Here is a 14,557-nt window from a genome sequence, read left to right as displayed (position 1 = left end):
CACGCTTACATGGATAAATCCACTGTGAAGTAAAATGTTGAAGCTCATTGAAAATTAATCTGGAACTGTTGGCACAGCAGCAGGAGCTTAAACCAGAGTTTGTAGCGTGGACAATCTGGATTTACTGATTTTCTGTTGTAAGTGTTAGAGTCCCTAAATAAAAAAAAAAAACAAAAGGATAGAGTGGGAGATGGGGAATCAAAGGAGTAAAATAAGCAAAGGTGACCTGCCTGTTTTTATTTTCTATTTAACTTTTAAAACTTTTTCATATTTCCCTATGTTGCTTTTATGTTTTATGTAAAGCACTTTGAATAACCTTGTTGTTGAAATGTGCTATACAAATTAACTTGCCTTGCCTTCAAACCTGCAAAGGTGCATCGAGGCTGAACCCCAAACAGGAAGTGGTTTTTATATACAAACGTTTTCTTTGGTTTACAATGAAAGAGTAAATATGATTTATGCAGGTAATTGTAAAATCACTGGGATCAGTTGGTAAATAAATGTTTGTAAACAAAAAAAATGCAGTTTGAGATACTGTGAGCAAAAAATAAATAAACTCCGCTCTGAACATTTAATTTGACATTAAAATGGGAATAAAACTTAAATTACTAACTGAAGAACTCGCTTTGTTTAAAATTGTTAATGCAAAGAAAATTATTTTTTAAACGAGTCCTTGCATTGATTTCAAAATAAGAGCGCACGGTTATTCAAGATAAAGTCATCCAGGATTAATAAATCAAATCCTTACAAATCGAGATCACAAAGTGTGTGTGTGTGTACTTTTTAATAAATAAACCGGAAATTCAAGGTGTTTTTCCAGAACATAAAACACTTGTGCAACATTCGTGCGTTACAAACACATTTGCATTCATTTAGTCAAATCCAGGCCGAGGTCAGCAGACGACAGCCTGCTCCAGTTTAACACGTGTCTGCTTACCGAACGGCTGAGGTTGTAAACACAGCAGAATACATTTCAATTACAGGGCAATCTTTAAATCCAAGTATTTAAAATGCATCACAGAAGTATAATTCACATTTTGGTCAAGTGTTAAAAACTGGGACTACTGATGACCTTTTTGTTGTGGCCTGGTTTTAATTCTGCTCGCAGACGGCCCAAAATGAATGCCCTGACTGACATCTGAAGTTTTAAGTGTCTAAACACAGTAAAAAGCAGCCTACAAACACACGGCTAGCTACAGCAGATGAGCTCTACACCCATCGAAGGCACGCCCACAACACCCTGCTTCCTCCCCAGCCACTGACTCGTGTCCGGATGAGGAACTACGATGATTGGCCGAGTCCGGCTGCTTCTCAAACAACCCAGCAGTGAATTAAAGATGCCGCTTTGGCACTTTATCTACAAGTTAAAGGAACAGTTACACATTTCGTGAAATTTACTCATTGGCTTTCTTGGTGAGTGTTAATTGGCAATATAGTTGTTATACATTCATGCCAATAAAGCAGCTTAGCAGTGTCCAAAATGTCGAAATGACAGTAAAGAGAGACAGGAAAGGCCGGAGAGAGAGGGGGGATGCAGCCCGGTCGGATTTGCCCCGGGTCGCTGAGAACTCTGCCTTGATAAGTTGTACAAGGTCAGCTAGTGTTATTTGTTAGCTGGGAAATAGTCCTGCACATATTTCAAGCTTTACATTCTCGAAGCACATGTGCTGTTTAAAATGATAATGCACATTAACCATTGCAGAGATTCTCGTTTATAGCCAGCGAACATCAATTTTGCTGACTGAAAAGACACCTGTATCAGCTGTAACTAGCTAGCTACACTGAACAAAATCATAAATGCAACTGTTTTTGTCCCCATTCATCATGAGCTGAACTCAAAGATCTAAGACTTTCTCTATGTACACAAAAGGCCTATTTCTCTCAAATTTTGTTCACAAATCTGTCAAAATCTGTGTTAGTGAGCACTTCTTCTTTGCCGAGATAATCCATCCACCTCACAGGTGTGGCATATCAAGATGCTGATCAGACAGTATGGGTACTGCACAGGTGGGCCTTTGGCTGGCCACAATAAAAGGCCTTAGGCTGGCCACAATAAAAGGCCACTCGAAAATGTGCAGATCGTCTGAGACGAAGCCACCTGGACAGCTGCTTCAACAATCGGTTTGCATAACCAAAGAATTTCTGCACAAACTGACAGGAACCGTCTCAGGGAAGCTCATCTGTATGCTCGCCGTCCTCATCGGGGTCTCGACCTGACTGCAACTTCGCACAGCCATTGAAGAGGAGTGGACCAACACTCCACAGACCACAATCAACAATCTGATCAACTCTATGCAAAGGAGATGTGTTGCACTGCGTGAGGCAAATGGTGGTCACACCAGATACTGACTGGTTTCCGGACCCCCCAATACAGAAAAACATTTTTGAGTGGCCTTTTATTGTGGCCAGCCTAAGGCACCCCTGTGCAATACCCATGCTGTCTGATCATTATAGTTCAGTATAATTAAACTAACGTTAATTCCATAAATTGTTTAGAAACTCTTGCTGACTTAAATTTCCTCAGCTGAGTCCCTTTTAAGGCGAGATTCCTGTCAAAGAGGGTAAATGCACTTGATGGCTACATCCATTCTATCAAGCTAAAAGACCTACGCTAACAGGTCCCTGGCAAAAACTCTGCACCCTCATTATCCGAGTTCAATCTGTTATTTTCATTCTGACATAACCCTTGGTTTGGCTGTTTAGCTTACATACTAGCTTGTATTTTTAAACTGTATGTTTTTACAGAGATAAGGGCTTTCAGGATGAGGATTAACTGATGTGTTTGGCAATCGTTAACACTATCTCAGGTAGCATTGGCTGTGGTTGCTGGAGCGTAAACGTCCCCAAAATCCAATTAAATAGCAGGACAGAGCCGCAGACGTTAGCATAAACTCTGTTGGCACCCAGGGTCGCCTTCCACACAGTGGATGTGCCAGATCTGAACACAACCAGTGACCCCACAAACTAATGTAACAAGTTAATGATATGCCCCTTGGCCTTGGAAGTAATGCTCAGTAACTGCTGTAGGTATAGCCAGACATGCTAGAGTAGCTATTCCTTACACTTTGTTTTGTTTTTATCTTATTTGAGCCCAGTGAATACTGCTTCAAAATGTGGAGAAATCTGCAGACTGACAGACCTGCAGTTTTTCTAAGCTGTGAATTGCTGCTCGGGGTAACTGTCAACTGTGTTTTTTACATTTCCAACCTGTCGAGCTCTTTCCCCCTTTGTGGTATCTATGCTGGCTTAAGCAGCATAAATCTTCTCATCTAACACCCTGCAAGAAAGCTAATAATAGTTTAACTATCCCTTTAATGTCGCAAAAGAAAGTTTGGTTGCCGCAGAGGTGGGAGCTTCGGGACGGGTCACATCACAGTAGCATACTGATATGAAAAGACCACCAAGGACACATTGAAGGCAGAAACAACACAGCTGATTATCTAATTAATAATACTGATATTTTAAAAGCCACCCTGGGGAATGTTTGAATACTTAACTGAGTCCACTGGCACTTGATATCTTAAAAAGATTCATGGTCTCAGTAACGACTTCCCAAGAGGTTTGACGTGTCCTTGGTGTCCTTTTTTATTAAAAAGCCAACAATCTAAGGCATTAAACAATTTCATCTAAAAAAAAAAGAAGGTATAAAGCTAAAACCAGAGACATTCAGTTTGTTCTCTCAAAGTAAAAAAACTTAAATAATTGCATAAATAAAGCATGTGATTATGAATCTGTACACGACATGTTAGCAGTGTCCTGTACAGGCGCTGGATGCAGTGACTATGTATGAGTCTACATATATAATGTTGGTTACATCTTAGAGTTGCAGTATTGAGGTAACTTTATAGTGGGAGTAAAGACGAGACAGGAAGAGGACATGCATTGGACAGAAGTGAAATGTAGATAGAGGTGTTAGTGTGTACGTCCCTTTTGTTCGCATCATTCAAGTTTTACAAAAATCGCTCCAATAAAGCATCGATAATACTTGATATTTTAAGTGATCTTTAGCGCACCACATGATACAGTCAGTGTACCAGCGTCCTCCACTTTCTTCTTCTTCTTAGAATCAGGACCGGGTCAGGGTAGCAGATGTTGCAGCGCTGAATCGTCCACTTCGTTGACCGCAACGATGTGATCAGGTGTTGCAGGTACCGCTCCTGGTCTCGCATGAAGTGTGGGATTCTGGTCCGTGGGAGAACCGCCAGATGCCGCAGCCTCTCCACATCTTCGTAGGACACCTGCAGAGGTGATCGGAGAAAAGTTTATCTGTGGGTTTGCAGACAGAAACACCTACTGGCCAATGAGAAGTCTACCTTAATATAATACTCACATACCTGCGTATGTTTAAAGAGTTAAGCCTTATTTATACTTCTGCGTCAACTGTACGCCGTAGCATATAGTGTACTGACGCACGTAGCCATGCATTTATACCTGTGCGCTGGTGTTTGCATCGTTCTGCAATTACACCGCCAAAATGTTAGTTGGCAGTAGCGTTATAGCGTCCACTGCGCTGACCTCTGCCGGCCGAGCCAGCCAACTTCTGGTTCAGCCCTGCGCTAACCTGAATGGGGGTAAAATAATAACCGTGCCGCGCTTCTAGACTTTTCAAACTTTAGCAACCAAATGGATCACATTCTGAAACAAGTCATTTCACGGGGGTTGTGACGCTCAAATACACTGCTCAAAAAAATAAAAGGAACACTAAAATAACCCATCCTAGCTCTGAATGAATGAAATAATCTCATTAAATACTCCTTTCTTTACATAGTTGAATGTGCTGACAACAAAATCACACAAAAATTATCAATGGAAATCAAATTTATCAACCCATGGAGGTCTGGATTTTAAATAAATAAAGTGAAATTGAGTAACACATAGTAAGCTACAGTAAACAGTGCTGGAAATCATACAACATTAAACCACAATTCACACAACTATAAAACATTTTGACAATAATTAAAAGTAAATAATCTGACTTTTTCTTTCCTATAATTTAAATAAATCAAAATATTCATTATAAAATAAAACAGATTCTTTATATAATAGTGAACAGAACCAGGCTTGATGTTGATTGTTTTTCCTTACCTAAAAAGCCCTGCAGAGGGAAGCAGCTGATAATTATTCCTTTTTTAATCTGCAGCAGTCTGAATAAAGTTTATTTAAAACTCCTGCTGATTTTTGCACATAACACTTTGTGTTGGTAATAAAGCCTCTTATCTGAAGGAGTTCACACTGACCTTGCCTAAAGAAGTCAACATCTTGAAGTCGATGGCCCTTCGGTGCCGAAGGATTCGGAGGATCCCGTCCAGATAAACCTGGTCTTTACTGAAGCAACCTGAGACAGAAACATGCAACACACAGGGAGCGTAAAAATGAAAGTTATTCTCCAGTTTAACTGTTAACCTCTGGGGATGAGGAGGATGTAAATAAGCCACTGGCAAAGATAAGACAGTAAAGAAGAAATCTTTTCAAAATTATAGCCATCGAAGTACACTTAATGACAAAACAATTGCACTGGACTGGAGAATATTGTACAGGTGTATCTAATAAAGTGATCACTGAGTGTATTTATCAATCTATTACTATGAAATTGGTTGCTGCCTTCCAAATTCATGGCTTGTCTGATAATAAGAATTAGAACTGCTATATAAATTGTGGTATGATTAACACACTAACCCTACTTACAATCACATTTATTTGTCAGTGAGAGAGACCTTATATGATGATAGATGAACATTGTATTTGCATTTTAACCATTGAGCTTTACGGTCTTGTCTTTGCTTCATGATCAATTCTAGTGGCTTTTTAGGAAATATCATCATGTTTTAGATTTGTAAGTCACTTTGGACAAAAGCATCTGCCCTAAATGTAAATCCGGTGGGGACTTTAACCTGAATGCACATTAACTGATGGACACTTGTGTCACTGTGGGGACAAAAAATTAGGCCCCATGGGAGGAGGCTGCTTTTTGGAGGGTTAAGACTTGGTTTTAGGGGTCAGGTTAGAGCTAGGGAAGGCATTATGTGAAAGACGTCCTCACGAAAATAAAGGAACAAGTGTGTGTGTGTGTTCACCGGGCTGCGAGGTGTCCGTCTGTCCCCTCTTGGCTCTCAGGCAGTACTCCCAGCGGACGTCCGGGTCCCGGACGAAGCGGGCGATGTGGCTGAAGAGCCGGCTGAAGCTCATGCTGCTGGCGTGGTACACCGTGTAGTAGAGCAGAGCCGCGCGCCACAGGTAGGGCTGTTTCCGTAGCAGCACGCTGTGCAGGCTGGCCAGACCCTCCTCCGTGGGATTGGCCGGTTTGAGGCCGAACTTCTTCCTGCCTTCAGCGGTGCCCCATGGCTGCAGGTTGTTGTTCACCCCTCGCAGGTAATGTGTCCCTGAGGAGTCAATTTCATTTATTTTAACTGATTTTTTTTTTTTATTTCATTAATTGTTCCCCCTTATTTTTATCTTTATTCAAATTTATCACTTGTTGGCTCAGTGCTATTTTCATAAATTGTTTTCAATAATGACGTTTGCAACATAAAACTGTCCCATGTTGTAAACCTGAATGGCGAGTGCTAAGTGTGTTTTTAATGCTGCGTTCACATTACATGACATTGCATGGAGGGTACGGTTGAGTAGGATTGTTAAAATGTTGTAACACCATATCCAGAGTTTAATTATGTTGAAAGAGGACTCTGACAGATGTCAGGCATCCATGTTTGTTTGGTCTTTGGCACTTTTTTGAGGGTATTATTAAGCTGATAACTCAGGTTTCAGGAAAATTGTTTCCCAGCTGTAATTACGACTCTGAAGTTGTCGTGACTATTACACAATCACACTGAAATGACTTTTTAAAACTAGCTAACTTTACTAGATTTTTTGTGAGAAACACGTTTCGCCTTTGGCTTCTTCAGGTTCACGCAGTGAAATTACTAAAACACTCACAGGTGTGCTAAATAGAGACTGTGTAGGTCACATGACCAGTAAATTCCTTTTTTTCTATTACATGTGATTAATATCAAAAATATATACAACATACATGAGTCTAAATAACTTAAATTTATTTATTTATTTATATTTTGATATTAATCACATTTCTGCTGTTTGAGTTATATTATTTTGTGTGAGATTTTATAAATATGTAAAAACAGGAGAAAAATGCAATAGAAAAAAGGGTCATGTGACCTACACAGTCTCTTTTTAGCACACCTAAGTTTAGTAAAGTAATTTCCGTGTGCAGAATGTCGTTGCTGTGCACGGGGAATTTCTTGCGTTATTAAATAAATCCGGGTCTTCTGCAGACCGGGCACCGGATCCAAAATGCTACCAGCTATTGAGACTCCTACCTATGCTTTGCGCAAATCTTTTTTCTCTTTGACAACTACAGATATATTTAAGACCAACAAGTAGTCTCTCAAAACTTTCAAAAACCCACCCTAAAGTACCTCAGACTTTGAAGATAATTTACACCTCTGGGCCAATTTATTGATGCCGTCTGTGGATCATTGAACCGATAAAGTGATCAAAGACACTTCCACATGTTCCAGGAATTCCAGCAATGTAATAGCATAAAACATAAAGGATTTCTGGTTTTAGTCTTTCCCCCGCATGTTGAAGCTGGCTGCAGGGATTTGCTCCATTCAGCCACCAGTGAGGTCCAACACAGATGTTGGGTAAAACACCTCTGGATCAGTTTTCCAGTTTCTCACAAAGGCGTTGGATGGGGCTGAGGTCAGGACAGACTGTACAGACCTGTCCAGTTCTTCCACAGCAAACTGGGAAATAATTTCCTTACGGAGCTGCTTTGTGCACGGGATCAAACACAAAGTGTCGCCACAAAGTTAGAAACACACCTGGGCCATGTTTCAGAAAGCGGGTTTAGTGAAAACTCTGAGTAATTTGAGCCTGAGATGAGGGAAACTCTGGGTTTTTGGTTTCAGAGAGTGAGATCAAATAAACTCTAGGTCTGTAACCCCGGCAACTTACGCTGTGAACCTAACCTGCTCGGGACGAGGTTTACTTCAACTAACGCTGAGTTTCTCTCTGACTCCTCCCCTCCTGCAGAGCCTGAGGGTGTCTGACATTTCCTCATTCAGACTGTCGATATCAAAGCACATATTGGACACAGTTACGTTTTTAGAAACATCGAAATCACGGTTAAATAGGCTGTTAGTTTGTTTTTTTTACCCAAACATGATCTTGAACATGACAGCTTTTATGATCAATCTGTCATCGATGTATGGACAGAGAGTTATCTTTGGACATCGAAAATTTATCATCAGCACAGAATAAACTCTATATGCTACTATCCTTTATAACTCAGCGACTCTGTGGACATTAAGGCAGCTGTCAGGTTGGCAACAGTTGCACAAAAACACTTACCGTGCGCTACAGTGCTGCAGTAATCACTGTTTAAAGTATTCTGTATAAAACTGATCAATAAACAGTAACATTTCGTAATGTGGTTGCACAGATTGAACATTCCTATCGTATCAGCTGGATATGATGTGAATATTTCTGAGTGAGGATGACTGTGGTGCAGCTGAAACAAATACATGTAGTTTAAAAGTGAGTTTTTCATTGTCTGCTGATAGTCTGAATGTGTTTTGACAGCATTTCATGAAATACGAAATGAGCAAGATTTTATTTATGTGACATAGACATCTAAAACTTCACAGTCAGTTTGAACTTAGACACATTTTCCACTGCAAAAAAAATCATTAATAGCCATAGGCCTGCTGAGTCGGACTGTGGCTTTACAATCACAGGTCCATGAGGAGCCTAAACTGTGTCTAATCTGTTCGATTAATATTTTCATTTCATTTTCAGTTATTGCCACCGGCATTTAGTCCCGTCAGGTTACAGCTGAAGAAACAGGCCTGTAGCTGTTTAAAATGAATAACAGGCTGGAGGAGAATTCCAGCACTTTATCATTCATTAAGGAAATTCCAGTCTGGTAAATGATGAATGAGCAACGCTGTATGAAATGTAATATTGTTAACGTATCGATCTTGCGTCTTTGAGCCAATCAGGGTCCGTGTTGGCAGCATTCATATTTCTAGCTCCACCCAATTAAAATGGAGGCTCTTTATTTTCCCCGTTGCCGTGGTGAATCGTAGTATCGGAGCTCCCATCAGGCCCAAATACTCAGAGTTGTCTGAACTTATTCTGATCGGCCTTTCTGAAAAGGAAAGTTCTGAGTTTGTCAACCCAGAGTTCAGGTTTACCTTTCAGTTTGTTGAACCTGCTTTCTGAAACAGGACCCTGTTGTATGATGCAGGATTAAGACTTCCGTTAACGGACACTGAAAGGGCCCACGCTAGGAAAAACAGCCCCATAGGTACACAAAAGTATTTGGACAGGAGAGATCAAAGTCCCCTGAAGAGGAACTGAGGAAACACATATTCTGGGAATGGAGACATCTAATCCTCAGACTTGGCTTCGGGCTGCACAGCTGGTTAGACTATCCTAGACTACAGTATCAAATTTTATTTGAAAAAAGATTGTGTAAAGCAATGTGTGTGTAAAATAATGAAGGTGCAAAATTACAACTGCCCCGTTTTCTCAGACAACGCCCTCAAGCTAATGTTTCATCCATCCTAATCTGTATTTTTTTTACCACTGGCTGTAGATCCTGGGTGTTGAAAAACTAATATCGTTTGAATTTTTTGTGGCTGCTACAACAGACATTTCCTGTTAACTGACAACAAAGTGAAGTGTTGTCTGTCCCTCAGTGTTGCTTGTTTTTGTATAAAACCTGTCCTGCGCAGCAGCCTGGTATAGAGTATGATGAGCTGGATACCATATTGTGCCAGACAGATTTTACTTTAACAAGAGAGTATTAATATACTCCTTTGTCCGTTTTATTTTTTATTTAATTATGTATTAATTCGTCACCGGGCCGGACAGGGGGGCAGACATGGGATGGGGGGGCACAAACAGACAGACCTGCAAGAGAACGGGGAGGGTGGGGCTTGGGGTGGAGAAAATGCAACAACAAACAAACAAAAAATAAAAAAAGAAGACAACCAGCCAAACAGCAGCAATAAACAGCTGACACAGGAAGACAACTAAGAGAGAAATGAAAACAAGAAACAGTCCGGCACAATAAATAAGCAACACAGCAGAGAGCTGGAATAATAACAATTAATTTAAATAAGTAACTGAAAGAAAGGCATCAGGAATAATTCTACCAGGGACAACCTAAATTTGTTTGTGTCTATGTGTTTAATTATTTAAGTATTTTAGCCCTCTGACTGACTCAGGCTTGCTTGACCTGGTCTTGTTCAGTGCAGAGCTGCCTTGCTTATACAAACTGAAGAGGCAGGTGCCATCCTGAAGTTTCTTGAAGGTCTTCAGCATAATCTGATTCACTGTATACAACAAAAACACTAATATGTATTAAAATAAAAGGCATAAAAGGCCTCTCGGTCTCAAAGTCCCGGGCTGAATTTCAGTCCCAGTACATCCCTGGATGCCATAACCATGCGGCACCGACCCCAGCAACAGGCATGCAAGAACCCAGTATTTTCAAAAAGATGGACCGTGACCGCTCACACAACAGAGACCACTGCTCCCTCCCAGCCCAGCACCCCACCGCCGCAGAGCGAACAACCAAAACGCCACGCAATCATCAGCTCACAACCTCACACAACCAGACACACAACACTCTGAGGGCTGTGGAGGTTTTATTTTTAAAGTTTGAGAGTCTCAGAGTCCGCTCTTTGCTGCAGGTTTCAGATTTCTTTGCTGGTGACATTAGACAGACAGCGTTTGACTTCTGTGTTTGTTACGTACCATATCCAGCTTGCACAGGATACGTTAGAATAAAGTTTTAGAGGAGCAAAAGATTCATCTTTTCTGTTTGTCTGCATCCACAGAGAAATCTGTGTTTCAGTTAGTAGTTATTGATGCGTGTATGTTGTTCCTCAAATGTAAGTCGCTTTGGATAAAAGCGTTATTATGAATGTTAATGTCATACAGTTTTTAATAAGAGGGAAATATCTGACGTTATTTACTAATTTAGTCAAATGGTATAAGCATAACGTTTTTTAATTTGAGGGGAAGAAAAAGAAAGATTGACATCATTATTAACCAGCATTTATTTAAGTTTCAGGTCAGATGTGTCGACTGTACTCCATATAAACATGTCAGAGTAGCATCCTAATCTGCTAATAATAATCAGTTTGATACTTCCAATGAAGAGGCTATAAGTTAACGGACATTTTGTTGCTAAAAGACTTAATTCTATTAAGTCTTTTTCTCTAATTCTAGTAAGTCTTTTTCCCTTAGTGAATACAATGTGCTTCTCTAAGTTTGTGAGATGCATCCAGTTTAAATTTAGTTAAGTAAATACTTTACGTTGGAATGAGGAATTGCAACTGCTGTACATGTCAGAGGTCGCACGCCTCTGGAGCAACTAGGGGTTAAGTGTCTTGCTCAGGGACAAAATGGTGTCTCACAGTGGGTCTCTCACACCAAAGGAATGTGTCTTATCCATCGCGGCATCACCAGTTTTAGTATTTAACTTTATTTATCTAATGCAAAAAGCTAAACGCAGGATTCAGAGCATATAAAATGCTACTGAACACCGAACCTTCTGCAAAAATAGTCACTGTGAATGAATTTAATGTCTGACACTTTGTGACTCTGTTCATTTCTGATCCAGTGTGTGAGCTGCAGCATACCAATTTCATGTCTCAGCATCCCCTCCAGCCAGTGCTGTCGAGCTCCGGCCAGGTTGATGGTTAGAGTGGGACGACAGCTCTCCACCACCATCACGGCCTGAGACAGCAGCTCGTCAGACAGGCGCACCACAACCTGGACACAGACACTGTTCATCACCATAAAGCAGTTTATTTAGTGACCTTACTGGGTTTCTGCCTGGTTGCTCTTCATACAAGACAATTCATTGTGAAACAGCTGACACACTGAGCAAACATTTTCCACCTTAGGAAAACCGGAAAACCATATTGTTTTTATTTTACTGCCAACCCTTTCCATGTAAAAATACACATACAGCGAATGGGATGTCCTCACTGGACCAGGTAAATACAGTTTTGAGCGTCTTCACTAAATGTTATAAATATATAATAAATTGTTTCTATATTAATGGATATTTGTCTGCTACGTAGCAGAAGGGAGTTACAAACTCAATTTCACTCTGTAATCTGTTATACTGTGACAAAACAAATCTACCTACCTACCTAATCTTAGCTTAGTGAAATATTGGATAAATGTACCTCTTTGAGTCGTTAAATAAAGCAGCGGAGCAGCTAACAAATCAATTAAACTTAGTAATTAAACATGGTATCTAGATTACTTTACAGGTGAAAAAAAAAAAAAAAAAAAGACTTATTTATTATTATTTTATATAAATAAATGTGAAAATACCAATATAATTATATTATGTCTACTTATTAACTGACTAATCGTTTGAACTCTACATTGTGGCTGTTATGTGTGCTGAGCTCAGGTTCACGTGATGCAACATCAAGCAGCAGGAAGATTAGCGTTGGCTTTAGCAGACACCTGGGGGGCAAGGCAGGGCAAACAGTGAAGATAACCTTTACACAGCTCAGGGGCAGAGGTAACAAACTGCCCACGGCTAAATTTGGCACAACAATTAGAGACATGGGTTAGTTGCTGTTTCTAAGTAGGATTGTGCCGATTTTAAGACATTCTGTTTATCTAATGGACAGTGGGACTAAAATGTGTGCCTGTGTATAAAAATCATTATACTGTGGTTCTCCAGCAGTAGCTTCCTAAATATGTGTTAAACATTAACTATAAACCTGCTGCATGTACACTGATAACACATTGTGTTTCTGTCTCTTTGAGAAGTTGTTTTGAAGTTGCATAAAGCTTAAAGTAGGAAAAGCACAGGTGTAAATAAGAACATGAATGATGGCTGAATCCCATTTAGCTGCTTCATTTTCAGGGTCCTGGTATTGTTTGTGCCGGCTTACAGAGACACTCGAATAGAACTGAGCAATCGTTAATCTTATTAGCAACACCTGTGCTTTTTCCTACTGTCTCAAAATATCTGCTGTGGTAAAAGGTGGTTGGAGAGTCGCCTCTGTTGTTGCACTCACCTCTCCCACACAGCCTTCTTTCTGCAGATATTTGCGTACAGCAGCCCAGACTTGACTTTTAGGGAGGACGCCGCCACCCGTCACTTCCTCAAAGTTCTCGTAAGAGCCAAACTTCCTCAGGACGCACTCCATGATCCCAACCGCCTGCAGATAAACAGTAAAGTCATCATCATCATCATCATCGTGTGAGCTCACAGGTGATTCTCACAGGTTTCACATACTGTACCTGTTCGAGGAAGAGGCCTGAGCCCTCTCGGTACTTCTCCAACACAGTCCTCGGCTCCGGCTGTGCGTACTCAAACTGAGGCTCGTACTTGTAGTCAGATTGGAAGAAAGTCTGCTTCTCCTGCTCCAAGTTAAGAGGCCTGAGGGCAACGAGCAGACAGGGCCTGGAGGGCGTAGGCGTCGTCGTCCCCCCAATCCCCTTCGCTATATGTGGCAAGGAGGTGGCAGGTCGCATTTGCCCCTTGCTGGCCCGATGCGCCAGGGAGTAATTGACTGAGCAGGTGCTCTCGCTGCGTCGCATCCAGCCGCCTGCACCCAGACTGGGGCTGGTCAGACTGCGAGTCGGAGGCGAGGGAGCTGCCGAACCGCTGCGCCAAGGAGGCTGCACGATCCGCCTGTCCGCCGTCTGCTCCCGAGTCCCTCGCAGGTGCTGGGGCGTCATTTCCAGGCTGAGGGGACGGCGGAGTGGCGGTCTGGGTGTGGCCCCGCTTTTGATGATGACGATCTCCTCTCTACTACCTGGCTGCTGTTCGTCTGGACGGGAAGTCCGTTGTGGGACACCTTCTCCTTCTTGGCAACATTACTCTTTTTGGCCGGCGTCCTGGGCCTCACGGGGGTTTTGGGCGGATCTGCTCTGACTTCTGGCTCCAACAGGTCCCTGCTGCTCCCAACACTTTCACCCTCAACCTGATCCATGAAGACTTCACCTGAGTCCAACACCATCACCACAGCCGGTACGCCTCAGGCCCCACCTTCCTCCAGCCCCGGCGCTGCTGACAGAACAGAGAGATTAATGTGCTTAATGTTGCTGGAAAATGGGGATGACGTCTCTCCCTGCTGCTGCTTTCATTAGATTGTTTTGCGAGTTGAGTTGAGTAAATGAGCGGCAGCAGTTCAGTCGCTGTTTGTGGTAGAAACACAGACTAACACAGAGAAAACTGATCAGCTGTACAGTCCATGATGTCTGAACAGAGGCTCCACAGGAACAAAGCTTCCCTCACATGTGACTTCCCACTTATAATAGTAAGCCTTAAACATTTACTTGTGATGAAAGGAAAAATAAACTGCCACTTTAATTTCATTTTATATTCTCCATGGAGACAGAAGAACAGATTACTGACATGGGAGTTCACAGTGATTCATTCTGAAGGGAGACAAAACAAATCAGTTCCTGTAAGCATCTCTTTAACTCCCCAAAACCAACAGCAACTAACACAAACACTCACCCAACAGCGAGTCCCGGGACTTCT

General features: G+C 41.6%; 1 protein-coding gene across 1 annotated transcript; it reads right to left on the bottom strand.

The window, feature by feature from the left end:
* Nucleotides 1-765: 765 nt before the first annotated feature.
* On the bottom strand, nucleotides 766-13,923 carry LOC119889889 (uncharacterized protein KIAA0895-like). The gene is given in 7 exon segments (XM_038700803.1): nucleotides 766-4,136; nucleotides 4,139-4,238; nucleotides 5,238-5,335; nucleotides 6,075-6,380; nucleotides 11,676-11,808; nucleotides 13,083-13,226; nucleotides 13,309-13,923. Coding segments are annotated over 7 exon segments (1,281 nt in total). The 5' UTR covers nucleotides 13,750-13,923; the 3' UTR covers nucleotides 766-4,077.
* Nucleotides 13,924-14,557: the final 634 nt, after the last annotated feature.

This window comes from Micropterus salmoides, unplaced genomic scaffold (genome assembly GCF_014851395.1).
Source record: "Micropterus salmoides isolate LMB-PRFRI ecotype aquatic unplaced genomic scaffold, ASM1485139v1 Ms_hic_scaffold_6, whole genome shotgun sequence".
NCBI lineage: Eukaryota > Metazoa > Chordata > Actinopteri > Centrarchiformes > Centrarchidae > Micropterus > Micropterus salmoides.
Note: the sequence above shows the minus strand (reverse complement) of the source record. Positions and strands in the feature narration are given on the sequence as shown.